Source organism: Apus apus, chromosome 4 (genome assembly GCF_020740795.1).
Source record: "Apus apus isolate bApuApu2 chromosome 4, bApuApu2.pri.cur, whole genome shotgun sequence".
NCBI lineage: Eukaryota > Metazoa > Chordata > Aves > Apodiformes > Apodidae > Apus > Apus apus.
The window spans coordinates 15139869-15160896 of NC_067285.1; the positions used below are offsets into that span (position 1 = coordinate 15139869).

The 21028-nt window shown below is 50.8% G+C and overlaps 2 protein-coding genes across 4 annotated transcripts in view; both read right to left on the bottom strand.

Annotated features, from left to right (window-relative positions):
* Positions 1 to 2013: 2013 nt before the first annotated feature.
* Positions 2014 to 13554, bottom strand: CPN1 (carboxypeptidase N subunit 1). Of its 2 annotated transcripts, none has more exons than XM_051619728.1 (9): positions 13013 to 13550; positions 9900 to 10096; positions 9062 to 9217; positions 8395 to 8577; positions 6804 to 6915; positions 5959 to 6098; positions 5550 to 5649; positions 3537 to 3655; positions 2014 to 2281 (listed from the first exon to the last, which is right to left on the bottom strand). In XM_051619728.1, exons 1-9 carry the CDS (start codon positions 13233 to 13235, stop codon positions 2150 to 2152), a joined length of 1362 nt encoding a protein of 453 aa, XP_051475688.1. In that variant the 5' UTR covers positions 13236 to 13550; the 3' UTR covers positions 2014 to 2149. The 2 variants fall into 2 exon arrangements, with proteins under 2 accessions (XP_051475688.1, XP_051475689.1); XM_051619729.1 differs by having other exon boundaries at positions 2186 to 2281; positions 5488 to 5649; positions 13013 to 13554.
* Positions 13555 to 17172: 3618 nt separating this feature from the next.
* Positions 17173 to 21028, bottom strand: part of ENTPD1 (ectonucleoside triphosphate diphosphohydrolase 1) — a 31545-nt gene continuing 27689 nt past the window's right edge. For both annotated transcript variants that reach the window (XM_051619346.1, XM_051619347.1), the window contains exon 10: positions 17173 to 20930. In XM_051619346.1, the coding sequence (XP_051475306.1) occupies positions 20724 to 20930 (207 nt within the window). In that variant the 3' untranslated portion in view covers positions 17173 to 20723. The remainder of the gene's footprint in view (positions 20931 to 21028) is intronic.

Here is a 21028-nt window from a genome sequence, read left to right on the forward strand (position 1 = left end):
CATTTCAGGTCACCACCATGACCAACCCACCTCTGTTGACATCCCCAGAAAAGTTTGTATTTTCCATTTTTCTGCCTGCTTTATGCCAGCCACAGAAACCAGCATGTGCATCACAAGCAGAGTCCCATCTGCCCTTCCCGCTGGGTTTCCTGCTCATCCCAAGATCCTCACAGTCTTGCTTGTAAGTGTTTTGGCTCATTCTTCCAGGCTTGGCTTCTTTGTATTTTTTTCCAGTGTCTGCTTACAGTTCTGGTCCCCTCATTTCAGAAAGCATAAATGAGAATCAAAGCATGCTCAGAGCTAATGGGAACAGACTGTATGTACAGGGAACAACCATGTAGGCTGGGATTCCTCAGCTTGGAAGCACACTGGGTGGAAGAAGAGGTCTACAAAATCATGAGTGGCCCAGGGAGGGTGGGGAGGCTCACTGTGTCTTTTGACACAGAGCTGTCAACTGCTTCTGCCTCAACTGGAGCCTCAAAAGAACGCTAAATCACTGCACTGCTGATGTTATGTGCAAAGGTTTAGTGCTGTGTTTAGCCTACGCTTCTTGCAACACTGGGGGCTAAGTTCATGGCAAGCTTTTGAGAGGCGTGCTTGAGTGTTCTGCCTTGGAAACATTTTGTAACCATGTTTTCATGTGGAGAGCTCGGCCATGGCCAAGTGTTCAACACAAAAATATTCAGAGCTGGAAGGAGAATGAGCTGGACAAATCCCAGCCCAGAAAGAGTGTCTTCCAGAAAGCTGGATCTTGTAGGAACCCTCTTGTAGTGACTGAGACTCTAATTTTGCTGCTGCACTGCCAACCCCACAGCAGCCGGTGAGCGTGAGTGGCATGACCTCCTCGTCTGGCTGGTCTGTTCCAGAGAAGAAATCCCCCTCCTCTAACTCTGCCCTGGAAAGTAAGGGGAATTGAGATGGTCCTACGCTGTCTAGGACCACAAGAGGGCAACATGAGAGCACCGTGCAGCCAGCAAGGCTCAGCAAGACGACCTGTGACACTGCTGGCATGAAGAAAGCCAGAAAGGTTTTGCCTGCTTACAATATTTTTACTATGGAAATAACAAGCTTTGTTTCTACTTTTGCTTACACTCCCAACCTGCCCAGACAGCCTAAGCAACATTTTAAGGCCCACCCTATAGTACCCCGCCTCACTGAACTATGGATCTTTTATTCCCTAATCCAAATACAACTTACATGACTTGTGTTGTACCCACACAGCACACTGCTGGCATCAAGCAACCACATTTCCCTGTTGCACATTGAAAGGACAAAGGTTCAGGGAATTTGTCTCAAAGGACTACCAAATAACCTGTCTTGCACTCCTACTCATCACTGGTTTTCAGACCTCACCTGGATGCTCCTGTGCTAACAGTTTGTGTTGGCTAGAGCAGACACTTCAGTGAGCCATCTGGTTTGGGTCTGAAGACATAAGGAGACAGGATAATCCTTGGCTTTTGCCAGTGAGTATAATTTCAGCCTGTCTGACTACAAGTAATCCAAACCAGCTACCAGAAACTCCCATCTGCACATCAAGATATATGTGACATATGCCAGGAGATGACCTTGGACCACCACCTCCTAGTGCTGCATTCCTGCTGGTGGTGTTGCCAACCGGTGGTACCAGTGCTACACGTGGGACAAACTTCAGAGTTTGTCACATCACTGACTACTTTAAAAATTACCTCCCTCTAACTTCCGGGTCTACAGGTAGCAACTGTCCTTAGCTGAGGGAGAAGCAGGACATTCTCACACAGAGGACTAGTGCCAGGATTCACATGCTCAGCTTGTGAGTGCAGAAGTCAAAGACCAGGGCCTGGATTCATTTCCCCTGATACGTACTAATGTCTGGCTATCCCATATGGGTAGCAACTGAGCCCAGGAGTAAAGGGAGCAAAGCTCTCCCAGATGGAGCAAGTGCAGGGGAAAAGCTCAGCAGCTACCGACACACTGCCTGGGGAAATGCAGCCCAGGCACATTTCATCGTGAATGACTTCACAATTTGCTCAGGGATTAAATACTTCCTCGTTTAATAACCTAATATTTTGGGCTAGTTTTATGCTGAACTGTTGGAAAGTTCACTGGCTGGAGTAATCAGCCAGGACTCATATAAACGGCTTCCCCCAGCTCTCAGCCAAGTGAGCTGTCCTCATCTTTGTGTCCCCCGGCGGGTGGCTCTTGGCACCACCTTCTTCTGGAGGGCTTTGTTGTTTGTGCGTGTGCCTGAGGCTTTACGCTCCAGGGCCTTCCTCACCACATCTTGTTTGAGCTGGAAATGCACCTGGAGAAAGAAGAAAAGTAATCCTCTAACACCATGTGTGTGCTCTGCTGGCTCAAGGGTCTGCAGGACCTGCCCCTGCTGCTAGCCTTCAAAATTGAATCTTGGGCCAAGACAAGCAGTAAGTGGTCTCAGCCAGTGTTACATACAATGCGAACTCAATGCTTCAGTCAGCTGGAAACTTTTTTTCTCCCCTGTGGAAAATGTACCAACAATCAGCTACATTTCTTATGCAGAACATTGCTCCTGTGGCAATGCGATGTCCTAGGATGGTTTGGAAGATGAGCTGTGAAAGACAAGAGACTGAGCTATGATCTTTCTTCATCTTTTCTCACCAGAGAGTAGAGAAATAGCATTGCTTTGCATCTCTGAGAATATTTAATATACAGAATATTTTAGGGTAGCGAGTTCTTTGTCAAATGCATCTCATCAGCTGAATCCTGCTTAATCAGTCTTTCAGCAGACAGTGCTTCCAGTAGATCCAGGAAAAAAATTCCAGAAACGAAACCTCCATCACTCCAGCCATGCAAGCAGGTACAAGAGGGAGAAGGGGACAAGGAATGTGCAGGACACAGCATCAGATAAACGGGGAATGGAGAGGACACACAGAAAGGTGAAACTGGAATAGGACTGTGTGGGCTTCCTGGGGGAGAGATGGGGACAACGGTGGGTAGAGGAGGTACTGCAGGGGCCGAGGGAAATGGGGACAAGAGGGCAGCTGTGAGGGGAGAGGTGCAAAAAATCAGACCATCAGGGAACAAATCAGTCTTCTACAGTAACACAGTAAAAGGAAAATTTATTTTAAAAAGGAAAGCCAAAGAGTTGGGTGTTTAACCTAAGAAAACAAAAGCTAGGACTGGGCTTGACAGCTCTCTATAAATACATCAGGGAATAAATACCAGGGAAGAAGAGGGGCTATTTAAAGCACAGTGTTGGCATAAGAACAAATAGGGACAAACTGACCATAAATAAATTTAGGATGAAAATTAGAAGGTTTCTAATTCTGAGAAAAGGGCAGCTCTGGAAGAACTTCAGAGCCTGGGCAGGCTGGGATGAAGAGACACAGGGTGGTAGAACCACCCCAGTGTATTTACGGCAGAGCCTGACCAGTGTACATGCAGTTAAGCGCAGCCACTGGCAATGCTCTATGTCCCATCCTCTTCTTCTACTGTTCACTAGATATCCCTCGCTGCCTTTATTTCTCCCTGGGGTGAAGACATTTAGAGGCACACACTGGGGACTATGCAGCTTGACTCACCAATGAAGCTGCAGCTGGGCCCACTGTTGTTGTCACTGTCTGGGGCTGGTACCCCGCTGCAGAGGCTGTGACAGTGTAAGTGCCAGGCAGCAGCAGCCGGAAATAATCTCCCGTATCACCTGGAACACAAGATGAGAAGAGAAAGCACTCAGGATGCACAGGGAGCAGAATAAAAGCTATTCCAGTAGCTCTTGCAGAGTCTGCTTCCTCAAGGATTGCCTTCAAATTCCAGGCAATTTTTTGCCTTTCTTCCACATCTGCTGTCTACTGTGAGGCTGGATTCACATTGGTAGACTGCAAGACATGTCTCATTAGTGCCACTGAGAAGATGTCAGTCTGCAAGTAAATATCAAACAAAAGGGGACAGTAGAGCAGCTCTGGCTGTGCCTGTGCAGGGAGGCTGCAAATCTGCGTGCTCCCCAGTCAGATGACAGCAAGACCTGAGGGCAATCACAGCTCCAGTCTGACTCCTTATGCAAAATACAATCTCTAATTCCTGTTATATACAATTTTCCCACATTTGTCTTATCAGTTGGTTTTAATGGCTCATCATCTCAACTGCTTCCCTGCCTGATTCTTCCAGCATAAGGAAGCCCCAGGAGTGCTCTGATGGACTGTGTACTGGTGTGATCAGGGACAGGGGATGGCCAACAACGAAGCAGCAGCACATTATGGATTATTTAGACTATATATAGTACATTCCTATCTACGGAACTGGATGGGTATTGCAAATTCAAGCAATCATTACAGGCAGCCTCTCTCACTTCGGCTTCAGTGAGGCTAACTGGTATGACTGACACACAAATAAGTCAGGGGCTTCCAAGCAAAAACAGGAGGGTGGCTGGCAGGTCAAAGGGGATTATTTTATCCCTCTGTTCATTCCTAGAGAGGCTGCACTTGGATATTGTGTCCAGTTTTGGTGCCCCCAGGTCAAGAGAAATATGGAAGAACCAGAGCTCCTGACCCACAGGGAGAGCTGGGGGAGCCAGGTGGGTTCAGCCTGGCTGGGAGGAGGCAGAGGGGGATCTGCTCACAACCAGCAGCTACTTGAAGGGCAGCTACAAAGGTGGTGCAACAAGGGGCAGTGTCCCTCAAGATGGCAGCTTGGGATGGATCAGGAAGCATCGCTTCACTGTAAAGGTGGTGCATCCCTGGCACAGGATAGCAGAGAGGCTGTGTAATCTCCATCTTTGGGGTCAGTGAGAATTGTCTGGAGGGAGCACTGGCTGATCAGAGGCAACACTGGGGACAATCCTGCTCTAAGAAGAGCATTGGACAGGAGATACCAGAGAGCTCTTGCAGCCAGGAGCTCCACAACTCTCATCTCTCACACACACTCCTTTCCTATGGAAGTTGGCATAATAAAAGCCAAATATTAGAGTGTCACTGAGTCACAGACCTACAGCCAGAAAAAATTTTTATGATTTCATAGCCCACCCTCTGGAGAGCTTGAATACCAGCTATTTTCTGCAGCCAGTCTGTAATGTCTGGTCTGCTTGGAGAAGGATGTTTATGAAAAGGTTAAAATTGGCCAGCAAAGAAGAAAGCACCACAAGGTGGATAAACTAAAGTGGTATTTCATTCTGAGTCTAAATTTGTCTGGCTTGGACTTGCAGCCTTTCATGTTGTTCTGCCACCGTGTCCTTTGCTATCAGCTTTTTCAACTGTATGTAGATACTTAGACACGTTAGCAGATTATTCCCTCAGTCTTCTCTTTGTTTATACACAAATTTTCTCCTTTCTCTCAGATAAAATCAGTCCTTCACAATAAGGTTTGCATTCTAGTATTTTAATTCTCACATCTTTCTTTTCTAAGCTTTCTTAAGCCCTCCCTGGTCCAGAAGTGCTCAGACACTGTGCACTGGTCAATACTCATAGCTAGTGTTTTTCAGAAGCAAACTATGCAGGCCATACATATTACAGCCTCACCTAGTTGCCCCCTCCCACATACCCAGGTAGCCTGTGAGACGCTGTATCCAAAGGGGACAGCATGCAAGGGGACCAACAACCCACCAGAGGTGATGTCATGGCTGATTCCCTGGACAGAAATCACAGCTCCTGCAATGCCGTTGTTGTTCTCGTCTGACACCATCCCTTTGATGCCCTGGTGAACCTGCAGAGGGGGAGACAGACTGCTGGGCCAAGGAACCTTCTTTGCTCAAGAGGGTATTGCAAAGCACTGGAGGAAGGGACAATCCCACCTTCTCTCATACCCTTGGATCTTCTGGTTCTCCTCAGCAAAGCCAGTCTAAGACACAACAGCCTTTCCAAAGCCTACCATCTAGAGCATCCAGTGAGCTCCTTGACTGCCTCCTTTCCACCCCTGTGCTCCCAGGTCCAATTGTATGGTCCACTACCATCAGGGCTGGGGCCCATGGGGGCCTGCAGGACAAGAGTTTAGGTCCCAGGACTGCCCCCTTACCTCTTCAATGAAAGCAACAAGGGCCTCCCGGTTGGCCATCCACTGCCGCTCCAGGTCCTCCTCGGGAGGGAACTTATTGCAGCTCAGCTCCAGGGTGATTTCAAAGCAGTTGGTGTAGAGGTAATTGAAGTCCTGCATGCCTGGAAGAGAAGAAGAGCCCATGTCCAGGGGAATGCAAGGCCCCCTTCCCTCCCCAATCCTGTTTCCCAGGCATCCTGGCCTATGTCTATCTTCTACCAGAAGAGTCCTGCTCTCCCTCTTTGATCTGCAGGTGCAGCCTCCTCCCTCCACGACAGTGTGACTAGAGCTTCTCCCCTCATGCAGCCCCCTCTCTTTGTGTCTGCCTGACTCCCTCCTTTAGCCAGATCATTTACCACTCTGCTTTCACAGGGGCTGTATGTCCCTTTCCAGTAGCTCTCCAAACTCTTCTCTAGCCAATTTGCTACTTTTCAGTTTCTTCATTATGCCTTTTTTAATCAGATTTTTTCAGAAGTGACCAGCTATGAGAAATGTCTTCCCTTTGGTCATAGCTTTGGGTCTTGATAGAGTTATTCCATAGCATTTTCAAATACACTAACAGATTAAAGCTCCCTTCACCCAGCAGCACACAGCAGGTCTCTGCAGACCTCAGCTACTTCTGTGGCTCTTTCCCAAGCCACTTCCAGTCTTCCCAAGCCACTTCCCGGTGTGATATACAGACATCAGAATGGTGTCTGGTAATAGGCACAGTGCTATTACCACAGCCCTTCCCCAGCCCATCCTGTCCTGAGGTTTCTTGTCTATCCCTTCACCTCTCTTCAGCTCAACATCTCGCTGCGGGTGTTGCTCACTCACCCAGCCCTTACCTTTGCTGAGCGAGTACCAGGATGCCCCATTCGTGATGCCGTCAGCAAAGTAGTCCCCACAGTTCCAGCCACGGTGCATCCAGCCATGGGCATATGAGTAGGTCTTGGCCAACTGAAGAGAGAGCAGCCACAGGTCACCGCTGCAGCAGTGGGTGGCTCTAGCTGAAACATTCCCCCTCCTGCACAGGCTTCACTGGGGAGTGTGGGAAGGAAGTCAGGCAAGAGACTGCATTTTACTGCCATAAAATACAACAGGAGGTAGCCAGGACATCTATGAAATGTAGGCAGATGAAGATGGAGGAGGAAAACATTTTTGCAGAGTATCTGGCAAGGTGTAGGCTTGCTGATGGCACAGGTGGCTCCTCCCTGCTCCTGCCGAGACTGGAGGAGGAGGGCAGTGGGCACCCAGCCCCACCAGTGCTGGTCCCCACACAGCAAATGGCATTAACAGGGGGAGCAGCTATGCAAGGAAAACTAACCAGTATCACTTCTGATACAAATACCATAGGTATCAGGGGAAATTGTATTAGGAAAGAGATGGGGCAACTTCTGGTTCTGGCAACCTCTTGTTTCTTGCCCTTATTAACTGCTTATTTTTAGACATGAAGGCAGGGCTGAAACTGGAACACTGCATACAAAGCCTGTTGTGTGTATAAGACAGTTTAAGAGAGATCATTGTTTACATTTTCTAATGCAAACTCTATGTTGGTGCAGTCTTGTTCTCTCGGCAGGAAAACAGTTACTTCACTACATTTCTGACTTCTGAGGCTATATGGGTATCATTAGCCTACGCCCCAGACTGCAGCCTCTCTAAAGCTGGATCTAAGCACAGCCTTGATCCCAGCAGGTCCTGGCCAGCCCCTGCACAGCCTCTGCTTCCAGAGAAGGCTGAACTCCAGCTCAGACTTATTTTTCTCATTAACTGTTCCAATGCAGAACTTGCTTTTTCTTGTGCTGAGTATTTCCTCATGGAAGCAGTGACTGAAGGCACTGTTTTCTGGAACATTTTAACAATGGAGAAAAACCACAGACTTCAGCTAGTGCTAGCAGGATCAGCAGCATCTTCAGATATACTCCCTGATGTCTGTCTATGCTCCTGGTGCTCTTTTCACTGTATTCCTTATTCTTCACCATCCGCAAACCGCTGCTGGGCACCCACCTCCCTTAACCTGCTCTCAGCCGACCCTCACCCAGACCCCATCTCTTTAGGAAAAAAAAAAACATGTATGTGCTACAACGGTGAAGCAAAGCTGGGGCAGGCTGCAGCTCCGGAAAAGCAGTATGGTACTGAAGACACTGGGGATGCTGGGATTATGGGGAGCCCAGGCACAGCCTGGATGAACAACTGGCTCCCAGGGGGTTAAGGCTTGCCTGCCCATGTGGTGAGACTGGCTCACAGTAGGACTGCCCTGACCTGGCTCATGAGCTGGTGGCTGGCAGAAATGCCATAGTCTGCTAAGGGTTATTTCCCAACACATTTCTTGGCTCTGCTGCTGCACGAGACAGTGACCCAGAGACTCCCAGCCACCTCTTGCACCCTGCACCCTGCCAGGGCTGTGGGAATGCCCTCCCCTGCTGGGGTTGTGCTCACCTTCTGAAACAACTTGTCATCAGGGGTAGGTGTGTTGACTGTGCGCCGGTGGCTCCTGAACCGCTGGTCCTGAGACTTGTCATAGGGGTAATTTGCCACCACTGCTCCACCATGCAGATTGGCTGAGAGCACAAAGTTGTAGCTGCTGATCCACTGGATCACAGCCAATGTCTCTGGCTCCACCTGTGAGAAGAAAAGGACCAGGAACAGGGAGAAGAGCTCAGTCACCTCTGGGCCAGCTGCTGCTCCATGCCTGGCTGTGGTGTGATTGGTCACATCAGACCGTGCCCCACGATTTGGCTGCTTCAGCCCTTGTAGCTTCCTCCTCTTCCACCACCCACCCTGCTGTGTAGAGCTGTTGCCTCTGGTGCATACCCTGCTACAGCTCTCCCACCGCAGCCCCAACACCTGAGGCACACACGTTAGTCAGCATGTGCCACCTCCTCAGCCCTGTGCATTGCAATCTCATGTCCAAGCTGGCTGTGCTGCTGGCCTTCTTCTGGCAGAGGTGCAAGCTGTGATATGGGGCAGGATTACATCATTCCTCTGCTTGCAGTAGGCACAGGGAAGGAGACAAGTACTGTGCAAGCCAAAGAGCAGTATATTTACTGTCTGTGGAGCCACTCTAAGAGGATGCTGTAACCCTTGCAGCATCCCAGACCCATACCTGGCTTTTCCAGTTGTCGGGCAGTGGGATGTGGTGATTTGGCCCACTGATTTCTCCATTGTAGTACATGAACGTGTTGAGGTCAGGGAAATTGCGGTTTAAGTCCACTCCATTGGCATTGTTCCTCCCTGTCAAGTACCCATTGCTGTCCGGGCCCTGCAGGGCAAAAGTGTAACATGAGGGTGAGTGCAGGGTTGGTGCAGGCAGACTGGTGTCAGAGGTGCAGGGACTCACCATCCTAACAGTGCTTCAGGGCTTTTGAGTCACAGCATGTGTGTTATTGCTGGCAGGAGAATAAAGAGTACTGGTACTGATAGGGAAAGTCAATAACAATATCTGCATTTTTAGGGTCACAGAGAAAGACACAAGCCAAATAAACAATTTGTCTCAACTGAATGAGCCATGAATAAATTACCTATGTGAGGTCTAGTAGTACAAAGGAATGGGTGAGGTTTTGTGGGGGGACTACAGGGCTCCCCCACTGCCCCATCCCTCAAATCCCTGTCTGCTCATGACAGTGGCATTCAACTTCCACTTCCCCAGCCTGGGGCAGAAAATTTGCAGTGACCTTCCTGTGACAGATAACTTCTGGAGAGGGCAAGGCAGGTGTAGGAAGCCTCCTCCATCACCTGCCAGGGCCATCTAGGGCAGAATACATAGTGTAAGCCCTTGGCATGGGAGCTGAGAAGCAGCAACACTGATTGAGCGGGACAAATTTGGCAGGGCACAGAGAGGGGAAAGATGCCCTCTTCCCATAGGTGGGGCGAAGGGGATCTCACAGGGATTCAAAGGGCTTTCTGCCCCTACCCAGCTGGAGGAGGCAATCGCTGCCTGGTACCTGCTTGGCAGCCACTTCGTACCCGTCAGGGTTCATGGAGGGCATGATGTGGATGCGTGTGTCATGGATGAGGCGGGTGATCCGCTCGTTGCCCCGGCGGTACTCCTCGCACAGGAACTCAGAGAGCTGCAGCAGCAGCTCACGGCCCAGCACCTCGTTCCCGTGCATGTTCCCCACATACTTGAACTCAGGCTCCACTGCAGAGAGTAAGAGAGGGACACCATCAGCTGGGGCTAGGGCAGCAAAGGGAAGAATGAATTCCATCTGCAGGAAGACTGGACAAGGCCAAGGGACCCCCAATGAATGGTGTGAAATGGCCCTTTTTCTTGGAAAATGCAAACCTCAGTGAGAGAGTGTCAAGGTTCTCATGTGGACTTTCCTCCATCTTGCTACAGTACCCCTAGGAGCAGCCCAGGCTCTCCACTGGGTTGCTGCTCATCTTCAGAGTGCACCTGATGATCTGTTTGCAGGTGGTTTGGTCTCAGGCTGGGGAGCGGCAGCAGAGAAGGACTGGGTGGCACTGTCAGGAGTGCTGCTGCCCCAAGCCCCGGGCTGACAGGGGCTCTCAGCTCTGTGGTGGGTGGCAGTGGAGGGGACAGGCCATTTCTTCCACCTCTGCCCTTTCAAATTTGCTCTCAGTGTCACACACCAGCATGGCACAATTCTGGCTCTGCACACTTTAAGGAGCTTTTCATTACTCTGTAGGACAAAATCAATCCCTGTCTTTGGGTGAGCCATGCTCTCTCATTGGAAAGGCATAGTTGCTTCTGGCTGCTCCTTGTCAGCCTGGAGAAACCCTCTGCGATGGAGCTGAATACGGATCAAACTGTCCCTCAAGCAGCTCCTGTATGAGCAGAAAGGTCTCTTGCCACTGACTTTTCTAAAGTGAGGTCTCAAAATACAGATGTAGAGACTGCAGGCAGAGAGTGCTGGGAGGAGGACTCACTACTTTGCTGAAGGAGAAGCAACACTCATGAGGGATGGATTATGCTTTCCCAGAGGGACTTTCAAAGCAGTTACTTGTGAGAGAATAAATGTCCATTGCAGGCTTGAGTCAGCACTGGTAGGATGAGAGACATCAGCAGAATCCAGTTAAAAGTGGAGCCTGACTTTCACATGAAACGGTCAGGACAAAACAAGGAGTGTCATTACAAATGTCAGGTTACCAGAGCTCCCATTCCACCTTTTGTTTTCTAGCCACCAGCAGCAATCAGACTTGCAGTGGCAGCACACAACCTTGCTGCCATATACAGCATCACAAGGATCCTTGGGGCAAAAGACGCTGCAGCTCCATGCATAAGACATATGCTGCTTCCAAAATCCCCCACATCTTTGCCATGCAGAGAGGAGACACTGCTGAAAACAGATTCTAAACAAAATATTTCTCATTTCAGCAAAATATTTTGCTTTTCTGTATCTTTAGATCGCTGTACCTCAGCGCAGGACAGCATGGGTGGGTAACATGTTTTGAGCTGTTTAGATTTCAAGAGACATGAGAACTCAGTTAATTAGGTAATCCAGTTATAAAAAAATATACAAATGTCCTGGAGATGTGTGCAGCCTTTATTTAAAAAACAGTAAGGTCTCAGTAGGGATTCACCTCTGCTTTGCTTGTGCCTGCAGCAGGACCTGTTAGCCTTTTTCAATATTCAGACCCCTAGACATTATCCACGTGGACACAGAGCCCTAATTACTGCATGTAAGCCTACTGACTCCAGGCCTGCTTTTCAGACTCAGCTTCTGCGGCCTTCAAGGGAGTCCAGATTCCCAAAGTCCTCATGCTACATGTTGAAAGTGCCAGCCTGAGGGTGGCCCGGGCTACCACAAGGCTCACCTGGGCCAGGGGAGATCTCAAGTCACCTCCTATGGCCCTTCCTGACGCTCTCTGCTGGTTCTGCAATGCTAAAATCCCATGACGCCTTGCCAGTGCCCTTTGCTCACTCCTGGCTTTGAATCATCTCTCGATGTGCTGTGGAGGTGCCAGAATTGTCCTCAGTGTCATGCAGGTTTTCCCTGTACTGAACAGGGCTAGCATGGAAGCGATCAGGGTGGGAAGCCTCTCATCCCACTTCCTGATGCCCTTGAATGTGATTCTCTGGGCTGCAGGAGGGCAGCAGAATGCGCACAGCGCTCTGCCCCCAGTGCAGTGTGTCCTTAGGAGAGACCCCACCAGGTGTGGGTTCTATGGGATTTGGGGGTGCTGATCTGCTGGAGGGGGGGGCGGTTGGTATGAGTTCTTCTCACCCCTGCAGCACTCCCAGCAGTTTTCCACAATACTAGGCTGCCTGGACTTGTCAGCCCCTGCGTTTAACAACACCAGCCACGATTTTAAAAGGCCAAAGATCCTGGAAAAAGTAGGCAGAGTCCTGACTGCGTCTGTGGCCCAGGGGCACAAGATGGGGAAACGAGGGAGCCCTGTGTGCACGCCCCCAGCCTGGAGAGCCGCCTGGTCCCCTCCGTCCCCCAAGGGCACCTGGCTGCCAGCAAGGTCTGGCTCGGCAGCGTCTCCGTGCTGCACAGGCAGCAGCTCCGGGGCTGCTGCTGCCAAGGCTCCACAGGGCCACGTGGCAGCAGGCAGGGATCCCCCAGACCTGCCTGTCTCAGGGGCTTCACTGCCCACAGAGCCGGCGGGGCTGAGGGACTCCATCGCCCGCTCTGCCAGGGTCCTTCTCTCACTGCTCCCTTTGCTTTGGAGTCAGGAGGAGGAAGGGCTGAACTCTTCCCTCCTGCCACTATCCAGCAGCAAAGGGTGTTCCGTTTCCCTGCCTGCACAACACTGTTTTGGGAGAGAGAGGGTGGCAAGGCAGACGGGGTGCTGGGATGGACTCACCCGGGTCCTTGGGTTAGTCTGCACTGAAAAATAAGAGCTCTGTCCAAAGTACGCACCTGGGCCGCGCTGCGGCTCACGCAAGCATGGCGTGTGCTGCGGGTTGTGCGTGCATCCCTGAGGGGTCCCTGCTAGAGCTGGCATCGCCTGACACCCCGGCACCTCTGAGCCCTGCCTGATAGGGGACACCCCCCCCACCCCGTGCCCTGACGACACCTCGCAGCAGGGAGCATGGCAATGAAGCCCATCCCCTCGGAACCGCCGTCCTCGTCCCCCCCGTACTTACGGGGCTCGTGGATGCCTGGGTAGTCGCTGAACTCCAGCACATAGAGGTGTCGGCCCTCGACGCTGCGGCCGATGCTGTAGATGCGGGTGACGTAGGGGCACTGGCTCTGGACGTGGAACAGGGCCTGCACCATCTCCTCGTAGCGATGGTGGAGAAAGCTGAGGGCAGCCGTCCCCTCGAGCAGGAGCAGAGTTCCCAGGAGGGGATGCAGCCACCGAGCCATCCTCCCGCGGCGCTGAGCGCCCAGACCAGCTCCGAGCCCCCGGCTCCCTCCCTGCCGGGAGCTTAAAGTGCAAACTCCAACCAGCTCTTTCCAGTTTCCGAGTGCCAGCCCCCTGCACCTGCGGGCGGGGGGCGGCGGGGGGCTGCGGGAGCGGGGCGCGTCGGGCCCCCGCGGCGCAGGAATGCTTCCCCCACCCGCCCGCCGTCTCTCCGCCGTCGAAGACGTTTCCCCCCCGCGCTGGCTCACTTATTAACCGGACAATAAACAGGCCCCCGCAGCCACAGGCTGTCACTGCAGAAGAAGCGCAGTGCTGGAAAACTGGCTGCGGAGGTCGTCGGGGCTGCCAAGCGCACGGCAAGCGGCGGGGCGGGGGAGAGGAGAAGGGGGCGGCGGGCCGAGGGGATGCCCGTCTCCGAGCGCTTCTGTGGGGCGAGAGCCGAGCGGGGTGGGCATGGCGGCAGGGCGACCGCGGTGTCCGCACGGCTGCCCCAGCCCTGCCCAGCCCCAGCCTGCCCGGAGCTGGCAGCTCCCGCCTTTCCCCCCGGGACCCGGCCGCCAGCTCGGAGCCGTGCCTGCTCTCCTGCCCCATCTCCTGGGGAAGCAGAAATCGCCGCAAGCTCTGCGGGTCTGCCGCCCCTGCGCCCCGGCCCCTGCTCACTCGGCACAACCCGCTGCTCCCGGGATAAGCGGAGAGACGGACGGCATCGCCCTCCCTGCAGCTGCCTACCCAAGCAGTCCGGCTAGAAAGTCGCAGGAGGAGGACCAGGGCATCGTGAGATCTGCTGTAGAAGTTGTCTACTAAGCAGGTACCAGCAAGGAGACCTCTGCTCAGAGGTCTGGTATTGCCCTGCTGTGCACTTGAAGTGGGCATGATCAGGATCTCTTGACAAGCACCGGGCACCTGGCAGCAGAAGAGAGCTCAACAGCTTAAAGGCAGACGAAAATGCCCAGAGTTGCAGACTGTTTTTGGATTTGGGGGAAGCTGGTTCCTCCATCCCTCAGCCACATACACCCTGCCCCAGAGGGAAGCAGCCACCTCAGTGCCTCTGTGCTCTGCCCAAGGTCGAGCACAGCTGTAGCAGGCAGCCTTGCACTGCAGCCTTACCCTGTGGGGCTGAAGCTCCACCAGCTTAGTGGCTCTGACAGAGATCTTTATTCGGACAACCCTGACAGAGCCCAAAAGTGAATACAAACAGCTGAAAGATTAGCCATCATGCCTGGACATGTCAGGAGAAGGGCTCCCTTTGCTCTGTCCAGGCCTCCCAGGAAAAGCGTGCCTCCTGCCACCCACGATGCGTTTCTCACGATACTCTGAGCTGTGCTAAACATCTGCTGTTCCTTCAGCCTTGAGGTGGAACCACATTGCATTGCTCTAACCCCTGTGTCAATGGTTGCTCTAGCTGCCTCGTTCTGCAACAAAACATCCTCTACAGTTGCTGCCAAGCAGCACTGCTTTCCTACCCTTCCTCTACATTTCCTTCAGTCACTGACTGCTTTTCTGCTTCTGTTTCCCAGGAAGAGCAGTGGTAAAACCAAAAAACCCTTGCTAATAGCCTGTAAATGCAAACAGTGCAGGCTGGTGGGCAAAGCACACAGGCTATCTCCTCCTGACCAGGCTTACTCAGATGTTTCCACTTCCAACATCCTTCTGTCCAGCTCCACCATACAGGTCCTTTCTGTCCTTGTCCCTGTGTCTTCTTGGTCTCCTGCCTCATCTGCACAGCATCCTCCTCCCAATTATGGCTCCTTTAAAAAAAAAACACAGAAAAAAGGGTTGTAAAAATCCTGGTTTTGATAAAATATCTTTATCCAGAAAAGAAAAATTATACATATACAAGGACAGCAGTAACCACATTAATACCTTCTCCCAGTTAAGCTCCAAGCCACCACAACCCTGCTTGTCAGTGAGTCTCAAAGCAACTCACATTCAGGAGTGGGAATGGTATTGCACCCATCTTTAATCAGGTAACAAGAAATGGAGTTGGAGGTGCCAGCTACTCCCAGTACTTGTAGCAAACCAAGGAAAAGTAGCTGAGGTGGTGGCAGGACTTGGTGAGCATGGGAATAATGAGCATGGGTATGGCAGGGCAGCTTGTCTATCCACAACAAGCCATGTCTGGTATTTCTGGAGCTGGCATCTCACAGGGTGGTGGGAAATGCCCTCACCTCCTTCACATTGCAGCTCCCAGGGCTGCTGGGTTCCTGTGGAGCTGCTCTCTCCCCAGCTTTCAGCAACCAAAGTGATGCGAAGGAGGTGGGCAGGTTTCCAGTGCTAGATGGTGCTACTTGGCAGCCAGAAAACACTGGGTAGGATGACAGTAAAATAGCACAAACCCCATGTTTGGTCTGTCTCCCCGCCTCCCCTTTATCTTCCCAGGCTGTTTCCAGTGGGAGAGTTGGAGCTGCAGTGCTGCCAAGGGACCCATGAAAAAAGCACTCACTTTCCTATGGAGACAAGCAACACTAATTTGAGAAACAACAGAAAAAAAAAATAAATGCCAGACCTAAAAAGGAGCCATGAGCAAAATCTGAAGTGGGTGGAGAACGTATCTCATGCACTGCTAAGTCTGGAGAATTGGTCAACGTTATCCATAGCACAGGGATGGAGGGAGCCCGTTATCAGGCACCAGGTTTAAACCAAACAAAAGGAAAGAGTTTTGCACACAAGGCACAATAAAATTACCTCATAAAAGCTGAAAGTTAAATGAGTGCAAAGGAGAACTGGACACCCACAGCTGTTAATTATGCAGATCCAGAAGCAACTGCTTTATCACAAAATTCCTACTCCTCTGATAGCTAGAAGAGAAGGATCATGCCCTTTCCCTAACTGTCCACCTAAATCCTTGCCCACTGTGCAGCTGGAGACAAGAACCAATGTGCTGCCTAGCTGATTTGACCTAGCGTGGCTCTTAGTACGTTCTAGGAGAACAACATGCTAATGAAGCTTTAAGCCAATAATAAGTTTGGACATGTTAAAAAACACTGGTGAAAGCAGAAACAAACAATATATGACATTAGCTCTTAGAAATAGTGCAGGAAGTAAACAAAGACTTAGCTTGGAAAATGCAGCTAATACATCTGGGATGGATCATTCACCCCTCCTCTCCCCAGATGTTCAAAGATGGAGACACCTCGAGGCAGTGAGGGTGAGGAGGAGCACACCATGCCACAGTGGTGAGAATGAGAAGAATGGGAATGTGAGCCTCATCCCACCCCATCAATCCGCGGCTGAGGGTCACAGGCAACAAAAAGCTGATCCCTCCAGAGCTGGCTGTGGAAAACTCCACCTGGGGCATTTGTTTTAATTCTGGCCTTTTGTTATCAGAGGAAGATTGGAAAATTTGAGGAAAGTTCAAGCTTAGAGCCTTAAGAATGAGCAAACTAGGGAGACTGTGTGCTGAAAGAAAAATGATGAGCCGTGACAAGTATGTTTGCCTTGGCAGAGCTACAGGAATGGCTGCACGCAGAGGAACGCAGCCACGCCACCCCGCAGACAAGGGGCACAGCCCCCCCATCCTTCACTGTTTTGGGGGGGTTACAGTGCCAACATGATGCCAGCGGTGCTGCCTGGGGCAGGGAGAGGGAAAACGGGGAGAGGACTGCAGCTGTTGACTACATGGCAAAGGAAAGCAGGCTGCTTTGGAGAGATCAGGGTGAAGCTAGAGAAATGAAAGATAGGTTTTGGGTGCTAGCAGCCTTCCTGGGGCCAAGGCCACATGTATGAGGTGCCCAGAGCTTGGGAAGGACCACATAGCTTTTCCCTGCCATGCGGGGAATCTGCCTATCCACCAGGAACAAACAGGGAACTGGCCAGAGAGGAAATCCCATCATGGGATTTTTCTGTATTTAGTGCCAGAAGCTCCATTCCACTGCTGATGAGCTCCCATCTTCTGGAAAACAGTGAGAAAACTTTTCTGGCATCAGTTCAGAAGTCTTTATTGTGATAAGGATACAAAGATTTGTGTGTACATCAAAACAACGATCCATTTCATCAGGGCTGAGCTGCAAAAAGAAAGTGCATGGCCCAGCTGGCATGTCCCCAGTGTGCTCCTCCTAGCCCTTTCTGAACAGGCTGTTGAACCCCACGAGCAGCCCCTCAAAACCTGCAGGTCCCTCATGCAGGGAAGAATTCACATGGATGAGGAGGGGGCATGCATCCTGCTGAGGAGAAGTTGTGGAGCCCTGGTGAGCACCAACATTGGAAATCAGCCTCTCACTGCAGAAGTGATGGCCTCACTTTGAGAGCTTTCTTCCAGGTGGAGCCTCCACTGTGCTTTGCTGTAGGGCCAGAGAAGTCAGCTGTACGCCTGCACAGAGGAGAGCTAGCTGTGTTGGGGCGAGAGGAAAGGGTGGGGACTGGCTGTTTTCTGCAAGAGGTGAGCATGCTGCAGGCCCCCAGGCTTTCTTTCAGAACCCCTGAAAATTTCAACCTCAGTGAAAACAGTTTTGCCTCAGACCTGACACTTGGGTGAACGTAAGAGAGCTTGTGGAAGTCATCAGTCCCAGAGACCAGACCACTCCTGCTCCCTGCAAAGCTACCACTGCAAATCTCCCTGCAAGGAACCTTCCCAAAAATGGACTACTCAACATGTGATCCCAAACCTGAGACACTCATCCCACCTTGTTGCAGTGTATCTCAGGGCTTCCTGTGGCAAAACAGGAGAGACCAAGGTCTGGAGTCTTGGCAGCCCAGCAGAGCTGATTAGTGAATAAACATTTGCAAGACAAGAACATGTCATGTTAAAATATGCTTTAACCCAGAAGAACAAAACTGTACAGAAACCTCTGGCTGGAAATTAAATTCAGAATTTATCAAATTAAAAATAAGGCACAGATTATTATCAGTGAGGCAGATTAGCTAAATTAAAAAGAGAACTGGTACTGTATTATTACTGGCATATTTGGAAATTCCCCCCTCTATGAATGACTGTTCTGCAAGTTTCCACACTGCTCATGCGGAGGAAGGGTACACGAGCTCACACATGGACTTTCTCCAGGACATCTGGTCTGCTACAAAGACTCCATATGCAAAAGCTGCACAGGGTGGGGTGTGTTGCAAGTGAAGCTGACTGAGAAGCTGAAGCAGCTCCTCCCGCATGCCATCCAGCCGTGACCAAAACCTACTGTTAATCTCTCATCTACCTGTCCTTGCTGAAAGCAACAGAAGCAAGGCTCCATTTCAAGATGAATTCCAACATCTCCATGTATTTGCAGATAAAAAAAATGGGGAAGTGTCATTTGAGAGTGGATCTGGATCACTTAGTTGGGGGAATATTCTTTACTTCCTCTTGGTTGAGGGCATAGTACGTGTTTTAGTGGCGCCATGTGGAAGACAAAGTGCCTCATGTTTAGAGACATTGATGCATGGTGTGAGACAGTGGCCAACCTGGAATGCAATGACTGGAAAAAAGGCCAAGTTGCAATAGCCCAGCTGGACAAAACAGCCCAAAAACTTCTCTTATGTGATCAGACCTGGTCCTGAGATACATGAATGGTGAACACAGAGAATAGATCAAAACCAGAGGGTGTTACTTTTATATACATTACTAGTGACTCTACTCCCACTCACTGCTTAAAACTTTGGTGTCCAAATATCAGAAAGATGTAAACATTTTCAAAGAAGTGGAGTCAAGAGCTACACATGAAGTCAGGACAGAGCACTTTAAAGATTGAGGATCAATCTATTTAATACGATACAATGACAACTTGCAAGCACCAACAAGGAAAAAGGGATTTTGATAGCAGAGAGCTACTTGGTCTTTTGGAAATGGGCAGAAGATGATCCAACAGAAGCTGAAGCCAGCTAATTCAGAGCAAAAATAAACCACAGATTTTTGGAAGATCGATTAACTGGCAAAAGATTTTACCACAGGACAGTAGATTTTTCCCTTACCTTTAGGGGAAGGGTCCTTCAATATGTTATGGCTCCTGCTTACTAGGCATGAAATAACTGGGGGACATTTCCAGCCTGCACTGTGCAGACGCACAGGCTAAGAGAACAAGAAAAACCCAAGCTGTGTGTCTGTACTTGCCTGAAGGAGAAAGCGGTAGTGGTCTCGCCCATCTTGATCCCCTCCATGCCTTCTACAGTTTTGCTTGGGGAAGCAGATGGAGGTGTGTGTTTGCCAGGCCTCTCTCTCCACAATATCTGTCTTGTTTTGGCCTCCAGCACTTAGAGGTCATTGGGAGAAGAAATTTCTGAGATTTTGTGGGAGATAGACAGGCACCAGTGGTTTCCAAGTGGTTTTATAAAAATGGATTTTTAACTTATCTCTCTTTTTTTTTTTTGGACCAAGAAACAGAAACTGGAAGAAAGTGATTCATAAACCTGATCAGTGGCATCACCCTAGTTATATGCTAAGATATGGGCTGCAGTATGAGCACTCACGAGCCCTGGGTCTTATGCTCCTGGGACAAGCCTAAGCCAGGAGGGGAGTAAAGGCAAATTTTCACTGATTTTGCTGGTGCAAAGAATTGTTCCATCTGTGCATGCCCATGCTGGTTAACTGCTGACAGCTGTCTATTTATAAAGGAACATGACCTAATAAACTTTTTCCCTAGATTGGAGGCTGCTATATGATCAGCACAGTGACACTGGATTGCTTTAGTGGGTGTATACCTGTAGGCACCCTGATTACACCAAAGTTCCTGTAGACATAAGCACTCACTAGTGTTCAAGGATCCTCAGCCAGTATGAGCTGTTTCTACAAAAATCAGCAAAGCCTGGCAGGGAACTCATGTCTTGATGCACCCTAGGGAAATGGGAATGGCTCAGTGTAACAGTGAGCCAGCTTTGGTCCAGCAATAACATCAGGAAGACATGGGATAGAGGCTTCTTGCCACCTGTGAAAGGAGCAGACAGCTACCAGAGGCCAGCTAAGGGCTGGTGACCACCAGCACACTCAGTTTCTTCATTCTTGTCCCTTCTTTTCCCAAAGTGGCATATTTGGGAGCCCGGCCAGCCTTCAGGGGCCAGCCAGGTGCAGGTGGCTGTACCCAGCTGAGGGCTGCGAGGGTTCAGGGCATGGGGAGGCAAGCAGAGGTGTGCTGGTACAGGAAAGGCTCTCGGGAACTTCAGCAGAGGAGGAGCAGGATCTCTCTGTGTGTGATTGCTCCCAAGAGCTCAGTGGGATGTACAGCCCTGAGATTACCCTTGCAGGAGCACCAGCTCCCAAAGATTGCTACTGCTTTTCTCTTTGTAATGCTATGCACAAGTTAAAACCAACAAGCAGCAAAAGTTTCCTTGAATGAAAGTACGACCCATTCACGGAGGGGACACCCGCTTGTCTGTCCTTGGCAGAGAGGGGTGGTGAGTCTGATGTCCCAATGTCTGTCAGTGCAAGTGTGCGTCAGAAGAAATAAATGCCCTTGTTGTACACAGTCAGTAGCTTCGGTGAGAGGGGCTCTGCAGTACAGCCTGCTCTGCTGGGGTCTCCTAGCCCTGAGCGACTAGGGTGACATGGCCCCTCTCCCACCCAGGGATCTTTCCTAAACAATCCCCTTCTGCAGGCACTTGGGCTTGTGGAAGAGAAGCCAGGCAAACAGGAGCACGGACACGAGCACGAGGGAGCACAGCACCATCAACCCCACATAGCTGCTGTGGGAAAGGGGGGGCACAGCGGGCTCCTCTGCAGGGATCATGTTGGTCAGGTTCAGCATGTAGCCCAGGGTCCAACCTGCATCACTGCTGCCGATCTGAAACAGGAGAGGAGCAGAATCAGCATTGGGAGGTGCAGGGGCTGCCTGTGGCATTGCTTGGGCAGTGGCACCCCTGGGGAAACAGGGTCGGGCTG

Bases quoted from the DNA above. Each gene is read 5' to 3' on its own strand.
- CPN1 (XM_051619728.1), bottom strand. From the start codon at position 13,235: ATGGCTCGGTGGCTGCATCCCCTCCTGGGAACTCTGCTCCTGCTCGAG. The intron at 10,097-13,012 runs GTAAGTACGGGG...TACTCTCTGCAG, and splicing joins CCCAGGCATCCACGAGCCCC to TGGAGCCTGAGTTCAAGTAT. The intron at 6,099-6,803 runs GTAAGGGCTGGG...CTTCTCTTCCAG, and splicing joins CTGGTACTCGCTCAGCAAAG to GCATGCAGGACTTCAATTAC.